The 18,300-nt window shown below is 50.4% G+C and overlaps 5 protein-coding genes across 5 annotated transcripts; 3 read left to right on the top strand and 2 right to left on the bottom strand.

Annotated features, from left to right (window-relative positions):
• Nucleotides 1-370: 370 nt before the first annotated feature.
• RhiXN_02242 (cytokinesis protein sepA) lies at nucleotides 371-6,115 on the top strand (the record flags this gene model as incomplete). The annotated part of the gene is made up of 14 exons (XM_043322061.1): nucleotides 371-1,341; nucleotides 1,391-1,457; nucleotides 1,510-1,653; nucleotides 1,698-1,829; nucleotides 1,885-2,366; nucleotides 2,418-2,723; nucleotides 2,869-3,004; nucleotides 3,053-3,501; nucleotides 3,561-3,881; nucleotides 3,935-4,373; nucleotides 4,423-4,548; nucleotides 4,739-4,865; nucleotides 4,922-5,217; nucleotides 5,279-6,115. 14 exons carry the CDS (start codon nucleotides 371-373, stop codon nucleotides 6,113-6,115), a joined length of 4,833 nt encoding a protein of 1,610 aa, XP_043187884.1.
• Nucleotides 6,116-9,481: 3,366 nt separating this feature from the next.
• On the top strand, nucleotides 9,482-13,110 carry RhiXN_02243 (Formin-like protein 3; the record flags this gene model as incomplete). The annotated part of the gene is made up of 8 exons (XM_043322062.1): nucleotides 9,482-10,002; nucleotides 10,276-11,242; nucleotides 11,299-11,350; nucleotides 11,410-11,546; nucleotides 11,613-11,657; nucleotides 11,728-12,090; nucleotides 12,147-12,307; nucleotides 12,366-13,110. 8 exons carry the CDS (start codon nucleotides 9,482-9,484, stop codon nucleotides 13,108-13,110), a joined length of 2,991 nt encoding a protein of 996 aa, XP_043187885.1.
• Nucleotides 13,111-13,586: 476 nt separating this feature from the next.
• RhiXN_02244 (uncharacterized protein) lies at nucleotides 13,587-14,912 on the bottom strand (the record flags this gene model as incomplete). Its single annotated transcript, XM_043322063.1, has 5 exons — nucleotides 13,587-13,738; nucleotides 13,794-14,056; nucleotides 14,111-14,231; nucleotides 14,287-14,378; nucleotides 14,410-14,912. The coding sequence occupies 5 exons, from the start codon at nucleotides 14,910-14,912 to the stop codon at nucleotides 13,587-13,589; spliced, it is 1,131 nt and encodes a 376-aa protein (XP_043187886.1).
• Nucleotides 14,913-15,096: 184 nt separating this feature from the next.
• Nucleotides 15,097-15,435, top strand: RhiXN_02245 (transport protein particle subunit trs23; the record flags this gene model as incomplete). Its single annotated transcript, XM_043322064.1, has 1 exon — nucleotides 15,097-15,435. One exon carries the CDS (start codon nucleotides 15,097-15,099, stop codon nucleotides 15,433-15,435), a length of 339 nt encoding a protein of 112 aa, XP_043187887.1.
• Nucleotides 15,436-15,957: 522 nt separating this feature from the next.
• Nucleotides 15,958-17,691, bottom strand: RhiXN_02246 (HlyIII domain-containing protein; the record flags this gene model as incomplete). The annotated part of the gene is made up of 3 exons (XM_043322065.1): nucleotides 15,958-16,533; nucleotides 16,589-16,829; nucleotides 16,883-17,691. The coding sequence occupies 3 exons, from the start codon at nucleotides 17,689-17,691 to the stop codon at nucleotides 15,958-15,960; spliced, it is 1,626 nt and encodes a 541-aa protein (XP_043187888.1).
• Nucleotides 17,692-18,300: the final 609 nt, after the last annotated feature.

The following is an 18,300-nucleotide window of genomic DNA, read 5'->3' on the forward strand; positions in this document are numbered from 1 at the left end:
TGAGCCAGGGCGCACGACTACATTCTCGACTGTCAATTGACCTCAACTTCTCTACTAGGTGCCAGGTCGATACCGACTTCAAAACCTCTGGGGAGGTACTGAGGACATAATTAAATTTCAAAATTCAACCAGTCGCCCGTTGACAAGTGTACAACTCACTAGCGATCATTCTCTTGCATATCATTTCTTTCGGGGTTTATAGACGGTCGACCAATACTCTCTCTTTCTCGTTTCTCATGACCAACGTATGTGCTGGCGGCTCTCACGTTATTATATAATGCTGATATCGTATATCTGTAGTAGCCGCACTGACTATCACTGGAAGCCCTATCACAGCAACTACGTTTATCTAAATACATTACCTATTAGGATGGATGCCTTGTTCGGCCGGCGGAAGAGCCGCCCCCGAGAGTCATCTGCATCGCAATCTGAGCTTAGCGAACGGTCTGTGCGCTATGAGAACACCACTCGGGACCGCCCGCCCTTACCCGTGGGGACTATGTCTCAAGCACTACGGACGTCTGGATCCTCCGGAATATCTGCCCCAACGCAAAACCCAGGCCTTACCTCTAACGGGACAGAGATGAACTTTACGCGCTCGCGCAGAAGATTAGATCTTTCCGAAGGAGAACGTCCCACTTCTCCCAGTCCTTCAAACATGTCCGGTTCCAGTTATGGATATGGGTTTGAATCCCCGAGGAGGACTCGTGATATGGATGCTACAATACGGGCAGGCGATAGGCGCAACACTGGCGCTAGTGCACCCGGTTCTGATTTTGGTCCTCCTATGTCGCCACCTGGATCCTCTCGTCACGGGGGTCATCGCCCGTCTTCATCTCTCACAATGAAAAGTGATACGTCGCGTACATCCCACTACAATACACAGCAAGCTGCCTCGACTCTCAGTTCCTTGCGACAGCTAAAATCCGATGATGGCTTTTACATGGATCGACCCTCTGATGACGTTATTCAATCTATGTTTTTGGGCGTTGGGAAGAGTCTTGATGTCGGCGGAGAGGGGCTCACCATGGAAAACAAGTGGCTCATCGTCTATGAGAACGAGAGGAAGCGCTGGCGTGAAGAACAAGCCAAGGCCAAGGCTGCAGACAAACGAGCTACGGCAGGAAGTGGTGCAGGTTCAATAGGCTTAAACACCAAGGATACTGGAGAATATTACATACAAAAGTTCATGACCAACACGATCACTCCCAAGGATATCCAGGGGCTTGGTGTTTCGTTGCGCACTATGCCCTTGGCCTGGTTTCACGACTTTATAGACATGCAAGGCATTGCCGTTTTGGCATCCCGCTTGAACTCCTTAAATCGGCCAGCAACACGGAGGTTAGTCTCACAACTATTGGCCCACGATTATAATTAATGCCACATCTAGGACTGAGGTTGAAACCCTACAGGAAATCGAGATTCTCAAATGTCTCAAGACGCTTTTGAACTCCCAGGTATGTTTCATTCGATAGGAAAGTGGATAGTTGATCCTTACTCCACAGCTAGGTTGGTCAACGAGAAGCTATAGCGCAACAGACGACCGTGAATCACTTGGTTACCGTTCTTGCCAGTCCTCATATTCCCTCCAGGAAAGCCGGTCTAGAATTAACGATTGCTCTCATTTACGCCGAGGACCATTCCTATCAATTAGTTCTCACTGCCTTGATGTTCTCAGCAACACTCATAATGACAAGGGACCATTCACGTTCTGGTTCCAGACGACCTTGAATATTCTATTAAGTCGTGGCAGGATGGGAAGTTTGGTGGGGACCAGCAAGGATTTCAAGAAAGCTGTGGGCGCAGATTCGGGGCTGGGAGATTACACAGTGAGCAATCCAATGACATCCATTCGTTTGCGATGCTAATCGTACACCCGCATAGCTTCATACAATCATGACCCTCAATGCGATATTGACTCGAGCTCCGGACCTGAAAACTCGCATATCCCTTCGTACGAACATGGAGATGGCTGGAGTCCAGCAGATCATCGACTTTGCCAAGGAGATGGGCAACGTGACGGACGGAATGATGACCAACTTGAACCAATACCTTGCGTCTTCAGAGGAGGATCAGGCCGAATTAAGGGACCAATTAGGGCGGGAAGTGTTGAGCAATATGCAGGATCCATACGAGCTTTTCAAGACGGTCAACGAGACTATCAGAGAATCCCCGGCCCAGGCGTATTTCTTATCCTGTCTGAAGCACCTGTTGCTTATTCCGCAAGACGACACGGACACTCGCACGAAGTACTATCAGGTTATCGATGGGCTGATTACCGATATCATCCTTGAGCGAAGAGCGTCGTATGCACACGAGTTTGGCGATCCCTGCTATTTCGTTCCAGAAGCTTGCTTCCAGCTTCAGTGAGCAAGAAAGGGCAGAAAAGGCAGAGGCTGAAGTCTCGGAGCTTCGAGGGCAACTTGTTCGATAAAGTATGACAAGGAGAGGCTGGATGAGGAGCTGGGGAAAGGATCTGACGGTTTAGTCGGTGACCTCAAGGCCAAAGTCGCAATACTTGAAGACAAGCTTCGCCAATCGCGTGACAATTCGAACGCGCTCCAAGCTAAACTGGTTGAAGAAGGACGATCGCATCGAGAGAGGATTGAGCAGCTGGAGTTCCAAATCCTCGAGCTATTTAATATGCTCAAGGTCGGTAGAGCGAACATGCTGTCCAGTGCGGGTAACCAAGAGAGCACCGGACGTCGCCAGCTGATTGAACAGTTAACTAAGCAACACGAGCGCAAGAAGACGATTAGCATTCTCGAGGGCCAAAAGAGGAGAAAAAGGGCAGGAGCATTCTTGATGAAGATACGGAGGAGTCGGAAGGTGAAGTCGATCTCAGTTCTGCCGTAAGTGGCGTTACAGGGCGAGCAGCAACCTCGATCCGGAGGAAAAAGTCTCGAATCAATGGGAACGGCGCTGGCGTGCCGGGCCTGATGGTCATTCTCAATTCCAGGATGCAGATAATGAGTACATGGAGAGTGAGCGTTCATTTGATGCTGTGAGTGACTATGGGTATCCCTCACGTATTTGCTGATCTATCTTATAGTATCCAGCGAGAGACCCTGCGACAGTGCGAAGCACCAGACATCGCAATGGTACGGGTGATGCATCCCCTCGTCGTACGGGAGCATCTAGACTTCCTATCGACAGTCCGCGTCAAGGAGATGATCAAGCTCAGGGCGGCTTGATCCGCAAGCGTTCGCTACCTCCGCGATTCCTCGCCGAACTCTCGAACAAACTTGGTAGTCGGACCCCATCTGGAACAACCATTAGAGAAGGGCGTGACGACAGCGAGCATGCATCTCGAGAAAGCGGGTACACTGACGATACTGTTCCAACATCTGCTGATGCACATGGCCAATCTGGAGGGCTTGCTGTTCCTACAGATGGAACCGCCGCTGGAGCTGGGGGCGAAAAACGATCTGGGTCGCCTGGTAAAGGCCTCATTCGCGTAAAGAGCGTACATGTTCCTGGCTCACTGCGATCAACTGGCCGGTCGACTCGTTAGCATGGGTAAACCCGTGCCAGGCAATTCGCTCGACTCGACGGCACAGGGTACTGACGAAGGCGCCGTCGATAGGGAAGAAGAGTCGATCGTACAGAGAGCAAGCCGGTCGAACCCAGCCCACCAGTTGCTGCACCTCCGCCCGCCACCTCCGCCACCACCACCACCACCACCTCCTCCTCCTCCTCCGCCGCCGCCGCCACTGGAGTCCTCCACCTCCCCTCCCCCCTCCTGGTGCCCCACCTCCACCGCCACCGCCACCACCGCCCGGTGCTCCGCCACCGCCGCCGCCTCCAATGCCCGGTAAACAGGGGTCAATCCCCAAGCGCCCGGTTTACCTTTCGGCGAAAATGCCTCCAAACGCAAAGATGTGGACTACATGGCGAATACCGCATGAAACAACTACAATGGGATAAGATCCAGCACAGCAAGTGGGAAAGACACTTGGGGCGAGGACTATACGGAGAAGGAGCGCGAATGGGCACGCAAGTTATTTGGAGATGGTGTATGGCAGGAAATGGAGGAAGATTTCAAGGCAAAACAACTTGTTATGAACCTTATGGCTAGGCAGAAGCGCGCCGAGCTCAAGAGTGTGCTTGACCAACAGACCAAGAAACGAGTCGAGATTATCATCCAACGCGTCAAACGTTTGACTCCCGAGGAGATTGCGACCAAGATTCTTCAATCCGATCGTGAAGTATGCACAGAGAGCTTCCTTGACGAACTCAAGCGTGTTCTCCCATCCCCTGAGCAAGTCGGCAAACTCAATATCTATCGGAATGCGACTATGGAGGAACTATCTGAGCTCCACCTTCTGATCGGCTCATGGTCCAACTCATCAAGATTAACCGACTTGGTCCCCGTGTAGATGATTTATTCGAGCCCGCTTTGAGGAAAACTTTGGCTTACAGAATGATGTCTGTATTTACGGTATTGAATCTGAGCATGCGCTAACTGTTTCCTCTACAGGGTGCAAAAAAGTTGATCGAGGCGTGCGAGAGTCTAAGAACGCCCCTATGTTCAAAGAACTCATGTCTGTGAGTAATCTTTGCTGGTAAATATGCTCGATCTGATCAATACGTTGTGTAGCTTATCCTTCTTATCGGCAACTTCATGAATGGAACAGGTATCAAAGGAGGTGCTTTGGCTTCAAAGTCAGCAGCATAAACAAGGCAAGTATATTTCTTCTAGCAGTAGGGACTCGGCTGCTTATTGTCTCGCATATAGTTGGTCGACACCAAGTCGATTAACAATACAACTCTGCTTCACTTTTTGGAGAAGACTGTCTCGAAGCACTTCCCAGATATGGAAAGGTTTATGGACGAACTACAAAAACCAGAAGAAGCATACCGGGGTACGATAGTTTCTACTTAGCCCTATCGATTCGTTTTTTTCTTATTTGTTCTTCAGTAAACCTCCTGGAAGTCAAGAAACACTTTGGAGAGATGCGTGTTGGTCTGAAGTCCATTCGCACCGAACTCGCGGAGCATTTCTCAGACATCGACTCTCTACCACCTGATGATCAATACCCGAAAAAGATGTGGCGATTCCTCACCGAAGCAACGGAACAGCTTGAGGATCTCAGCGACGCCGTCAAGCAGGCCGAATTGAAGTTTGCTGACACCCTACGCTTCTATGGTGAAGACGAGAAGATGAGCTCGGCGGAATTCTTTGGTATATTCAAAACCTTCTGCACATCTTATCGGGTACGTGTAGCTAGTCTACAAAGTAGTTGGATTGTTCTTATCAGTAGAAAATTTGCCACAGAAATGCCAAACCGATAATCGTACCGCTGCAGAAGAAAAGGTTGTTGCAGAAAAGCGGCGCCAATATGCGGAGGAATCTCGTCTTGCAAGACAAAAGGCACGGGAGGAAGAAACCGTCCGCGATCCTCAGGATGCAGCTATTTTGGACACGCTTCTGGAGCGACTTCGCAATGGCGACACCATGCCTCGAACTCGAAAGTCAAGGAGAACGCGCCCAAGTGTCCACCGCCTTCCTGCAGCCCTCACAATGGCAGGGAGTACAACAGTGTCCGAAGGTGCCTTGAGTGGGATTGGAGATAACGCCGGTGCAATGAAATCCGATGACGCTATCGCTCCGGCAGAAGTTGTCGCCGACAAGGCAAAAGATATGTTGGCCGAGCTTCGACAGGCAGGCTTTGGTGCGTCGCTTCCCAGTCCAAACTCGATGGGTACTCTTCCCCGTTCGTCCCGAACAGGCGGAGGTAGCACACGTCGAGCCCGAGCCCGCGCAGAAGCCCGAGCCAGTGCTTCAAACCTTCGGGTACATCCCGAAGAAGGACCCGTGGATACCAATGGGGGGCTCCACTCTGCATCCCTATCGGAAACATGGACAACAAACTCGCTTCCATCCACGCCAGGCCTCGGCGACGGGCATTCTCCAGCCGGCGGTCACAGCCGTAGTGCGTCACTTGTTCAACCCCAGCCCGGAATAGATACCCATGGTGCCGACAGCGAGGTTGAACCTGATACAGCTGATGTAATGGTTAACATCAAATCACCCACAGAGCTGGGCTCCGTGCGGTCTTCGGTTGCATTGCCTGACAGCGCTGGACCAATGCAACCACCAACGCAGCGATGAATGAGGCGTATCTTAAACATTCATCCGGTGCATGATAGTCGATCAGTTTTCCGTTGGTTTTCCCTGCGCTTCTTTCCCTTATAGATTTCTCTTATATCTCATAATTCTTTCTTGACTCTCAACCTGCTATGCATTGGGCCCGTATCTGTAGGACAGCTATTATGTATTTCCCAGCAGTGATACTTCGTTTCGATAGCCTCTTTCATACTTACCGCACCTTTTTCGTCGATGGGGGCTGAGTTCTTATCTGACAAATTTCCCTATATCAAGTCGATACCTATCGCATACAATCAACCATACTATAGATCCTAACACTGTCGGAGGCCTTCATCAGTCTCTCCGCATTCCACGTGTCCTTCAGCGAGATCAACATTCAGTTGTGACGATCAATTACTAGTGATCGCACCTCTTCATCTGAGTGGAGTCAAAATGAATGCATTGCTCGACATCATAGAGACTACTTATTTCCTAGGGTCCATTCAAATACTGTCAATATCCAACTACTCCTAGGTTTACAAATGTCCCACGACTCAAATAGAGCCAACCAGTATTCGTACTTTGGTGCATGAACACGGGGATCAAAACGTCCTCGATCCAACATATCAATGGCGATATAATCATCCATGCGTAAAATTGCTTCCCTAATGCAAGTGAGCCCCACTCATCCTACTTTGTGTGGTTTAAGACACGTTACGAGGTTTAAGGCGTATATGCCCCCAACCATCGACAAATCATCATGGTTCCTCAAGTTCACCTCCCCGGCCATCACCTCAAAATCGCTTCTCTTGGCCCCAATCACCCTGACTGAAAGATAATCATAACGTTTACTTGATTCTTGTTCGTGGTTGTCGATACTTTGTTCTAGGCCCACATACATTTCTCAGGTTCTATCGCAACAAAGGTCGTGGCCTAACATACATCCGACTTCTGAAGTCGAACAAACATGCTGTATATTCGTCATGCTAATCAGAGTGTGGCTCAGATCGGTTTCAGCGGTCACGGATCCGGGTTCTGTAACTGCGACCGGAAACAGCCGTCCAGTGTGCTCATCTATGCACGGCCTGAAATCCCTACCATGGTGCACGGTAACATTGTAGCGGAAATCTAGACCGTGAGCGGTCGGAGTCCAAGAGATGTATCACCCAAATTCTATCTGCGCAACCTGCGCAAACCTGGCGTGGTGCCTAACTAACGCTTGGGATGTGTCTTAATCAGGCCTATTCTATTAGCAACGAAAACGAACGGGCCGATCAACCGAAAGTGCTGCTCAAGCTTCTTGCTTGACCAAGATACGACAATAAATCGTAGAGCCACCGCCTGAGAATATTTCATAACTTGACTTTAAATGTGCCCTATTTGAATGTTAATGTGAAATCAAGTCATTTGTACGTATGTTTGATATGATCGTTTTGGCGTTTAGAGGTTGTTCGCCCTTATCTTGAGGGCGGTGGCTATGTTTAGGCTGACCACTCGCAAAAATTCTAGCGAGAGGAAAATCTTTGTACTTTTGATTACGACATATATTACGAACTTTTCTTCCCAAGATGAAAGCCTTGCTTGATGCATGCTGCTTTTTGAGACACTCGAATTCACAACTTTTGATTTGTTTGAAGACGAAACTGAGGTGCCCGAGCCCGTTCATATAACACCACAATGGCAGATCTGACGCTGAAAATATGATTCTCGCCTGGAACGTGCGAAAGGATACGCATCCGTCACACCCTATAATGGACTGCATTGATCGGGGAAGAACTGTATGAGTAGCAATCGAATTCAACCTTGCAATTGGCCTCTTTCGTAGAAGGACCGGCGCCCATCGGCGGTCTCGGATGAACCTCTATACTGTACAGTACCTATTACACACGTGGGTTAGGGAGTACAGGTAAGGAATGAGTTGAAATCAGCGTCGAAAAGTTCGCGAGATGGATTCCCTAGAGCCTTCGTCCCTAGGTATTGCGCAAAGGTCAAGTGACTCCTGGACACGAGGCGCAGGATCCTCAGCGCGTCTAGCCTCTCAATTCTGCGTGAATTTCGCCTTTTGGAGCTTACGGGCGTCTGGTTTAGGCGTAAGATAGGACGTAAGGGAAATGGCTCGTGCTTGTTTAGTAGCGCATATACAACCAAGGCTTCCTTTCTTGGCTACCTTGAGATTGGTTGACCGAGGTTCCGAACATAAATTACCCACGCGCGTATTATCTCGAAAAATGGCTCCGTGTCGGTAGTGCTATATAAACGAATCCTAGATCTGGATCTAAGCGTATGGGAAGCAACGGGTTCGGAGACCTTTGCGCGCGCATTCATAAAGGGAGACTATATGATTGTGGGCTATCTGCCGGGTGTTCGTCCCGAATTTGATATAGCGCCCAAAGACCTACACTATTGTACAAGTTGACCGCGTGAGCTCGCGAGATTAGACGTGTTGGTGCCGGTGACAAGCGGAACGAGCGCATGATGGAGCGCCCCTGGAGGATAGAGCCAATTAAACCGGAATAACGAGATTCCCGGTGATGTACAACATTTCCAGTTGGAGATATGTCAGTGAGGGGTTAGAGTTGAGCGTGCGGAGAGGGGTTAGATTACATTGTGTATGAATGTCGCGTCGATGAATGAAAAAGACGATGAGCGGGGGGTCAAGAACAATACACTTGAATGCTGGAATGTTGGAAGATGGGCAGGAGGGGGTGATAGTATGCGAGGCAGCAACGCAGATGATAAGGCCCAGGATGGTCAACGCGCTGACGTGACAAATAGTGCATATATGCATTTCTCTCACCAATGTCCTGGCCGATCGCAACCAACATGCATCAACATGCCGAAAGCCAGCCAATGTCGCGCATGCAGGATGGCTTTCCACGTGCTTACAAATACCCCACTATGGGACGGTTGGGTACTGGTGCATACCTGGGATTCCAGACCATCGGAGGGAACCGAAATATAAATTAAGTCCTGAAAGGCGAATGATGGTACAGCCACTGTCAGGTGTCTAGAACACGAACCGCCAGATCCTCCCAAGTCCTGATTCGGGGGTACGGTATATAACTATCATCGACGACGCCATCATCCCTTCTCTTCCACCCCTGTCTGCCCCTGCGCTGGCTGCGGCGGACTGGCATCATCGACTGTCATCATCGCTGTGCCTGTGACTGAAATTTCTTTTTTTAACACTGCGTGACTCCACTCTGTGTCTATATCCTGTCTGCATTCGTATTCCCGCCATCTGTCCGAGGGCAGAGCTGAATCGGAGTGATACCATAACCATTTTCATTGTTGGGTGAGTTCAAATTGAATGGGCGGGTGCGGACCATGCTGACGTGAACGCTCCGCAGCAGGCGCTGATCATCTCTTAGCGGCGAACGACCAGCCTCGATGTCGCTCAACAACTCGCCCCATGCGTCTACACACGCATCGTCGCTCTCTCCCCCACCACAATACATAACCGATCGACATACACCAGAGAGCCAGTTACCGTCATCGGCCTCGTTTGACGCGCCATTTTACCCCCCACATTCGGAGCCGCTGCACGGACCTCCTCGCAGAGCAACGGTTCCAGGATATCCGGGAAATAACTACGGATATCGAGATCCTGGATTCCAAATGCCAGACGCATCGGGGCTCGTTGCAGCATTCGAAGAGCCAGTACCCAACGGTGTGTTGCCATATCCTTCGGCCGTTCGCGACAGCCCATATCCCATCAACGGCGCCCTACCATCCATGCCTTCCCACCAGAATGACATGTATCTGAACACAGCTACAACAGGCTTTAATCCATCCCATCTCTCAACAGACTATCCAGATGTTGGCCCCGTGCAAACCGATTATTTCGATCACCCCACGTTTGTAAACCAGCAACCGCCAAATCCGGCTGTGGAAAGAAACTTGATTGAGAAGTGAGTCCACTAATTGCTTTGACGTGGCGAGACCTACGACCTAGATCTCCTGGTGCTGGGCGCGTTCTCTTTCGCATGCCATTTCCTGAATCCCCGTAAATCATCCAACTCTAATTCCCCTATCTGCATCCTGGTTCCCTCATGATTTCTCAAATTCTTGCGCTGTGCTCTACAACTTACCTCACCGCGAAAACTTTCCGTTTCTGTATCGATTCTTCCGTCCATTCTAACCTTATCATGGTCCGAGCCTGAACTGATACTATTGACATACAGTATCGTTCAGAAGGCGTTATCTGCCCAACAGGCATATGATCGCGGCGAGCCGTTCGCGGCCAAGGAGCGTTTAGCAGAGATCACGAGGGCTCTTCGAGATCTGGGCCTGAGCAAGGGCGTACTCGGTCTCGATAGTAACCTTCCCCCACTCATCGATGACTCACCTATGCAGCCTGGAGCCACGAATGCAGTGTCGTTGAGTCCACCATTGAGCATCGGAGCTGGATCTAGTCCGCTCATGTATGTTGGCAGTGTGGGAGGTGTTGAAGTCGGGATCTCACCCTCAGCCGGCGGAGCCAAGCGCGCAGCCGAGCTAGACGAAGGCCCCAAAAAAGCACTCAAGCTCACTCCTCCGCGAGAGATGGAGAACGTGATCAATTCGAGCCCTGGACAGTCACCGCCTCTGGGCGGATTAACAAACATCAATGGTATGCCAATGAACGGTTTTGCCCCGATGGCTACCGCCCCGGGCGGACTTAATCGACCGATTCCTTCAGGCCTTACGGGTACACACCCGCCCCCTTTGATGCATGCGCACACATTCCCCGGAGTGTTGCACGCCCCGCACGTATCATCGCCGCTCGCAGGGATACCATACGAAAACGGCATGGGCGCTGCCTCTGTCCCCACGCTGCCCCCACCCGAGTCTGCTACACCTGCGTTCCCGAGCGAACCAAACTCAACCCCGCCGTTGCCAGTCGATCCTTACAGCTCACATATATTGTCTCAGCCTCCCTTGCAGGGCCATCACACAGGGTACCACGTCTCCCGACCGCCGAGTCCGCATTCGATGCACTCGGACGAATCTGACGATGACTCGGACGAAGGACACCGCCATGTGAAACAAGAACATGGAGTTACTGGAAGCAACGTGTCGCTGGGTCGGAACACTATTGCCCCGCGTCAAACGCCGCCGAGGCCTCGTGGTAGTTTGGGCGGTGGTCGCCCGGGAGATGTCACTCCTGAGGTAAACGTACCTTCGACTATGGCGCATTCGACAAATATCTCCCACCTGAACTCAAGTCCGAGGTTGACCGTGTGTTCTTCAAGTTTTTAAATAGGATATGCTCCAACTGTGAGTGGAAATAAAGGGGCGTGGGGTTGGAATAGGGGTCTAAAATTTCCTATTGTCAGTGGAGGCTACGGACAGCAAGGGCGAAGCCATTCATCAAACATTGATGGCTAAAAAGATGGCCCGCCTTGACGAGTTACCTGACTTTAGGCCATTCAAGTTCCGCATACAGGCGTTCACAAACGGGTTCTTGGAAGAGGTGAGTATATTGGAGCTACCGGGACTCGGAACGGGTGAGATTGATCTGGGTTCCATTTTGGGATAGTTGGCCAACGAAGGTTACCCGGACGAAGTGATTCCCATGAAGAAGGTGTGTGCCTTGTCCGCATGTGACCACAACTTTGTTGTAAGCTTGTTTTTTGCTAACTGGTATTGCACAGATAAAATCGTACCTCTGGAACCAGCCATACATCTCCCGTTTCAACGAAGATGGCAAAAAGGCCAAATCAAAAGGGAACCACATCTGGAACATTGATGCTCGAAAACTCGACAATGGAGGGTCTATTCAATGGACTTTCCGCGAGTTTAGACGAAAGATCGCGGGGACCCCGCCCGGTATCGCTTATCATGGGCATCTCTGGCAATGGACACCTCACGTCTGGGACCCCCAGTTGTCTCGCGCCAGCATCACCGCATCATTTTCTTCTCCTTCGTTGCCAGCCTGGCTTTCTTGGAACGATAACATTCTCAGCGGAATCCCTGGCCCTGATGCAGTCAATACCGATATCACTGTCCACGCCAAGGTGTGTATGATGCGTTTTTTTTCATATCATGTTGTTAATCGATTTCTCCGACGCAGGTACTGAATGACCCAGATGACCAGGCTTTGTCGCATACATTCCATTTGACTATCGCGCCCAGTGCTGTGGACCCTGCATTTGTCAAGTCTCGTAGGCCATCTTTGGCGCATGATATACGGAGGAATGTGAGCGACAGTGCCGTTACCAGAGACGGTATGCGGTAAGTTTGGAATGGTTGCTTTCTTTTTTGTCATAATTAGGCTAACGAGTCGGGATAGAACCCGCGCGGGATCCACGTCATCGAACCCATCGGACAATCATCAGGTGATGCAGGTGCTAGCGAGTGCCGTCAGCCGAGTAACGCACGCCGCGCATGCTGCCCAAGTAGACAATGTAGTCGACCGAGCGGCAGCCTTGGCGAAACAGCAGCAAGTGCTTGGTGTGACCGCTCAGGCTGTTGCTGACGAGGTCCGGGCGGGTCCTCATCCGGATTCTCAGGGTACCGCAAGCGTCCTGGTCGCAGCTGCTCACTCGGTCGTCGTCGGTGCTGCCCAACTTGTTGCTACCGATCGTGTCGCGCAGGCTACCCGCAGTGCAGTAGACCCGAGCGTAATGGTCCCTACCCCAGCCCCTATATCTGTTACTGATGTATCGTTCGCGACCGAAAAGGCGGTGGCACATGCGGTGGCGCTCAATGGTCCGATGGCTACCGAAGTGGAGGTCATGATGACCGCCAATGCACTCATCCAGCAACAGCAGATTGCATCAACCAATGAGGCCATTGAAGCTTCTCAGGTCACATCTCACTTGCTAGGTGGTTCGCCTCCCGGGTCCGTAAGCCCCCAAATGGGCCAGATCGGAGACCATCGATCACGTTCGATGAGCTCTCTGAACAACCAGGTCGGAGTAATGCCCATGAACGTTGGGATGGTCTCTGGACTTGGGCCAGGCTTGGACGGCATGTCGGTGATTCCCCCGCCGCCAATGCATGGTATGCCCGGTCTGGTCTCCAATGGCATGTAGTAAGCTCCGCTGGAGTTACGGCTTCTGTTTCGGTTTCTTGATTTCGGTGGATGCGTGCGTCCACGATTGGACTATTTGTTTTCTTCATCTGCGTATTGTCTGGCGATGAATCCCTCTGTATGTTGTGTTATTTGGTCTCGAGTATCCTGGACAAAAAACATCGCCACTGTATTAACTCATCTGCGCTCCTCTCATCCTATATCTTCGTTGCATTGCTCTTTCAGTGTTGGGATGACTCGGGCCCAACTACATCCCCCTGTTTATTTTCGCTACGGCTCTCTATTCTTGTCACTTTCGGTGCTTTGTCATATTGCACTCTTCTGCACGATGTAAAGTTGTTTGAACGGGTGCAAGCGCGCTCTCAATTATTTGTACCACCCTCTAGATAGCGTACAATGACGAAACAGTTTTTATCTAAATTCGAACGAATGTCTATATTCTACCCTTCTTTTTATTGTACACCTAAAGTAACCGAATTAAGCGAATGCTTTTAGTATTTTTTGGCGCATTTTCGCCTTATCTTTGTCTTTGCCATTGATAAGCGCATTGGCACGAGACTCAGCTACCATAGCTGCTCGATCCATGTCTTCACCCGCGGCACGGGCGAGACGTTCCTGGATACGGGAACCTATAATTCAAAGTCTAAGTACTGTGCCTCTACTCCGAACCCAACGGCAACTCACAGATCTCCCGATACTGCGCCTTGAAACTCTGACAAAGCTCCGTGCGGCAAGCACGTTCCGTTTCAATTCTTCCCACAATACTCTTCAAGCATGTCTGTGGGTGGGGGTGGGGGGGGGAAGGGGTTGATAATGGGATTGCATACGGCGATACGTAGGCGGAACTCACGAGTGATTGGTCCTTGAGTTCTCCAAACTGTTCAGTAAGAGAAAGGTTTGTGTCGATCGCGTTCTGGGCTGTCTGATTGAATGCAGTTAGACCATCCCTATCGGAAAGATAATGAGCCCTATTATTTTCCTTTGAAAAGAACAAGGCGAACTGGTATTCATTATCAGGACCCTTGCGCAGAATAGCGATAGTTGTCGCGAGGTTGTCAATAACAGGGGCAACCCCATCTAATAGGTCTTGTCTGATGGAAATGGAAAGAGAAGAGAAGTGTGCTTTAACAACATGTAGTATGAGTTTGGTGCACCCTGGAGATGAGTGTATGCGTACCCTTGAGGGCGTCCGTGAGCGCTTCTTGTCGTTTGGTTTTATCGTGGATCGAGCTGGCACGAGAACGAATGTATGCGCTCAGATGTGCTACACTATACCAAAGATATTCAAAAGAATACGCACTGATCGTCGAATCCCATCAAATCGTCAATCAAAGTCCGCTCATCTCCCCATATTTCATCGCTATGTTCGTTTTCCGAGCCTTGGTTGGAATCATCGTCATTTTCACTTCTGTTGTCCTCGTTTTCGGTCTCGTTCCGTCCGATATGGACATGTGAACGCGTGGTGGTGGTGGACTCGAGGGCTAGACCGTTCTTCCATATAGTGGAGACCCCGCGGTGAGAGCGCACAGTGCCATTCGAGGCGAGGGCTCGGCCTTCCGAGGACTGCCCAAACTTGATTCCTCCTCTCTCCGCAATATCTCCGCGCACTAACGATAACTGAGAACGTGGATTATTAATATTAACCGTTGGTAGAATTCCTCGTGTAGGATTGCGAGTGGGCGTGCCGGCGCCGGTCATGGTGGCTCTTGCAAAGCGGGAAGTCCCGCTTCGGATTTTGGCATCGTATTTCTGTTTTGCGTCGATGCGAGCCAGCTTTGGGGAAGAAATATTAAGCCTTGTCATAATATATGTCGGCGGACTTTATATAAAGTTAATTTAGAGTAAGCTGTAGCTCGTTGCTGGATTCAAGTCTCCTTATGGCGCTTGCCGCTAGGGCTATAGCCACCACTTATTTGCAATATGGCCCGGGACCGGAAGGTAAGTGATCAGCCGAGTGTGGCTCTGTACTGATCCAAACTCGACCACGATGGCGATCTATTCGCTATGGATAATTAATAAGGCAGGTGGGCTGGTCTACCAAAGGGAATTTGCTGGTATGCGCACTATTATTTTCAGGCTTGGGTTCCACGGGGACTTACCCCCAACTTTAAACTTGTGCTGCGCAGATGGCCTAGCCAAACTCACGTCGAACGAGTACCTTGTTCTGGCTGGAACATTGCATGGCATCCATGCCATTACAAGCAGACTTTCCCCTATCAATGGCCCTAGCCCTGGCGCGCACGTCATTGAGTCGGAATCGTTCAAGATGTCGATCCTTCTCACAGCGACAGGCAAGTCAACATCATTGTCATTACCATCATTCTAACGGTCTGGAACCCTTCGTCGTAATTCGGCCCACTACTATACAGGTACCAAATTTGTCCTTCTTACCTCCCTTGCTGAATTTGGGTCGCCCGCGTTACTTGCTCGCGTATACGAGGCCTATTCCGATGCAGTCATGAAGAATCCCTTTCATACTCCCGAAATGCCGATTCGAAGTGCCGGCTTCGACACGCGCGTTGCTGCACTTATTGGTGGGGGTTGAACAAATGATCAGGTTGAGCCTCGACTCTGCGCTGTGACCGCACTATCGGGGAGCCCCCGATTTTCTTCTGTGTGATAGAAGGGTACACATGACCTCTTACTTTTAGCGTTGTTCGACACATACGGCGATGGCAAAGTAATTTGTCTTGGAATTGTGCGAGTGTACAAATTGGTACAGGGTTACCGGTTCATATCATAAGGAATACAAGAGACATGCTCTTGAGAAAACTATTATATAGAAAATACAGTTGAGAGAATGGTATTCAGTACAGTGCAGGATTGAGACTAGATAAAACTGCACATATTAATCTGGCATATCCGGATTAGTGACTCGGGGCCTTTTCAGCGAGGCATATGACGGGGGTACGTGTATATCCACGATATCTTCCGATCCGTGCGTTTCTTCTTCGCTTTCGATTCCCGATTTCTCCGTGTCTTGTTCGTGTATGCTACCCGATCGTCTAGACCGAGGGACAACGTTGGCCGAGGTAGAGGCGTGATTTTGCCAACTTGAGGGTGGTGGACGTAGGGTGGGGTTAACGAATGGATCGATGGCTGATATTGGCGTGGGTGGGGTAAGAGGGGTTGTATCGCGGCGAACGTTTCCAGAATTGGGAGTGAAAGAGAAACTATAAGGATTTGAGAATGACCGAGAGTGACCGTGGGAGCTCGCGTGCCGGGATGTCGAATGAGCCGGAGAATGAGATACATTGTGCGAATGGGAATGTGATTGAGAGAAAGATCTCGAGTGCGAGGGTGATGACCGATGACCATGACCACTGGTCGAATAGGATGGTGTGCGAGCAAGAGCCGCGTATATAGCCGCATTTGTTACAGGATGATCCATCGAAGACCTCGATTGGTCGTACTCATCATCGCCCTGATCGTGATCACCAAGGCTTCCACCAGTGCGCCGAGCAAATTCATCAGCAGACATAGGAAACAAATGGCTCGGCTCTGAACCAATCACGTTCGTAGTTCTGGTTCTGGGTCATGATCGGGAACGAATCATCAAGGAGATCGGTTCTGCGTTCAGCCATTAGCCTTTCGTCGTCGTCCGAACTGTGTTTGTTCCGTCGATGTTTGCACATCAACCATATGAAGACCATGAGTAGAATGAGAGCAATGCCTCCAAGAGTTCCTCCAATAATCGCCCCAAGATTGATACGGCGCTCACTGATCATACAATCAAACGCTGCGCCTGAAAGAATGTCATAAAATAGGCTCACCCATCGTGCAAGCCGCCAGTTGCGGCTGGAAGGTGCGGCTCCCCGGTGACTGTCCCACCTCCAGATCCCCTTGTAGTCGATGGCAAAGGATTATTAGGATCCGAACCAGTCGGATTTGACGGTGCGCCATTGCCGCCACTAGCTGTTGCGGTAGGATTTACAGACCCTCCCCCAGTTCCCCCAGTAGCATCGGTACCAGTAGCAGAGATAGGTATAGAACCTCCGGCCGTCCCAGTCCCAGTACCGGTCACTGGAGTTGTCCCAGATGCTGGAGCTGTTCCAGTCGCTGGATTGGACTGAGCAATAGTACTTATTGCTCCGACTGCTGGACCCGCCGTCGAACTGGGAGATTGAGAATTGATACATCCGCTAGGACCCCCAGCAATGGTAGTGATATCGGTACTGCCACCGTTTTCGTTATTTCCACCAACAGCAAGGAGCAACATCTGCGTCCCTTCTCGAACGTTAGTCGTCCAGCCGTAATTGGTAGCGCTTGAGGGTGTATTCAATTGGAAGGACTGTCCGCCCGGGATGATACCATATATATGCACCGGACTCGTCACCCCAGCGTCCCAAGAAATACGATAGGAGCCACACTGCGAAGGAGTAGTGTTGTCGGTATACATATAGAAATCCGCCTGAGTAGGTGTACTAGGCAAACAGTTGGATGGCCCTGAGCCCACCGTGTATATTGAGCTAGTGCCTCCAGTACCAAACCCTGTCGAATCGGACATGACGGCAACAAACCGCGAGTTTTCGGGGAATCTTATTGTGAGATTGGTAGATAGCTGACCAGCTGGGATTTCCATATTAACTATCGACCGAATTTCGGGAGTGACGTGCCCAACAGGTACCAGAAAAAATCTGTATGGTCCAGTTCCGCCTGTCCTGAAATAATAGGAACAATGCGTCAAAGATTCAAGTAGACTCAGTTTTCAGTGAGAGACACGTACCACTGAACAGTCAGCGACTGGCATTGTGATGGCTGAGATGAGAAAACAAAAGAAAAGGCACTAGTTGTAGAAATTAGGTGTGCGACTAATAACCAAAACGTAAATCCAAAATGTCGGATGATCATGGTGGCTAAGGAGGATTCGAGAGTATACGGCGTGAGCGGACGGATTCGGTGATATTTCTACGACCTGCAGGCCCCACAATGGGCCATTGAAAGCACAGTGCTCGCTCCCTCGTGTCGACGTTGTCGCACGATACGAATAGTGGAGATCAAGGCACGGGCCCCGTTTTGATCACGTGATGATAGTGCGAGCACTTACGCTGGTGACATACTAGTACCCCACTTCGTTAGATAAGCTTCCAAACATGGTGTTGCATATCATAAGTTTAAGAGAGAAGGTTATTACAAGCCTGGTATATATTCTACGGCTGAAGAATATCACAAAGCCCTTTCTGCAATCCGT

Source organism: Rhizoctonia solani, chromosome 16 (genome assembly GCF_016906535.1).
Source record: "Rhizoctonia solani chromosome 16, complete sequence".
NCBI classification, from domain to species: domain Eukaryota; kingdom Fungi; phylum Basidiomycota; class Agaricomycetes; order Cantharellales; family Ceratobasidiaceae; genus Rhizoctonia; species Rhizoctonia solani.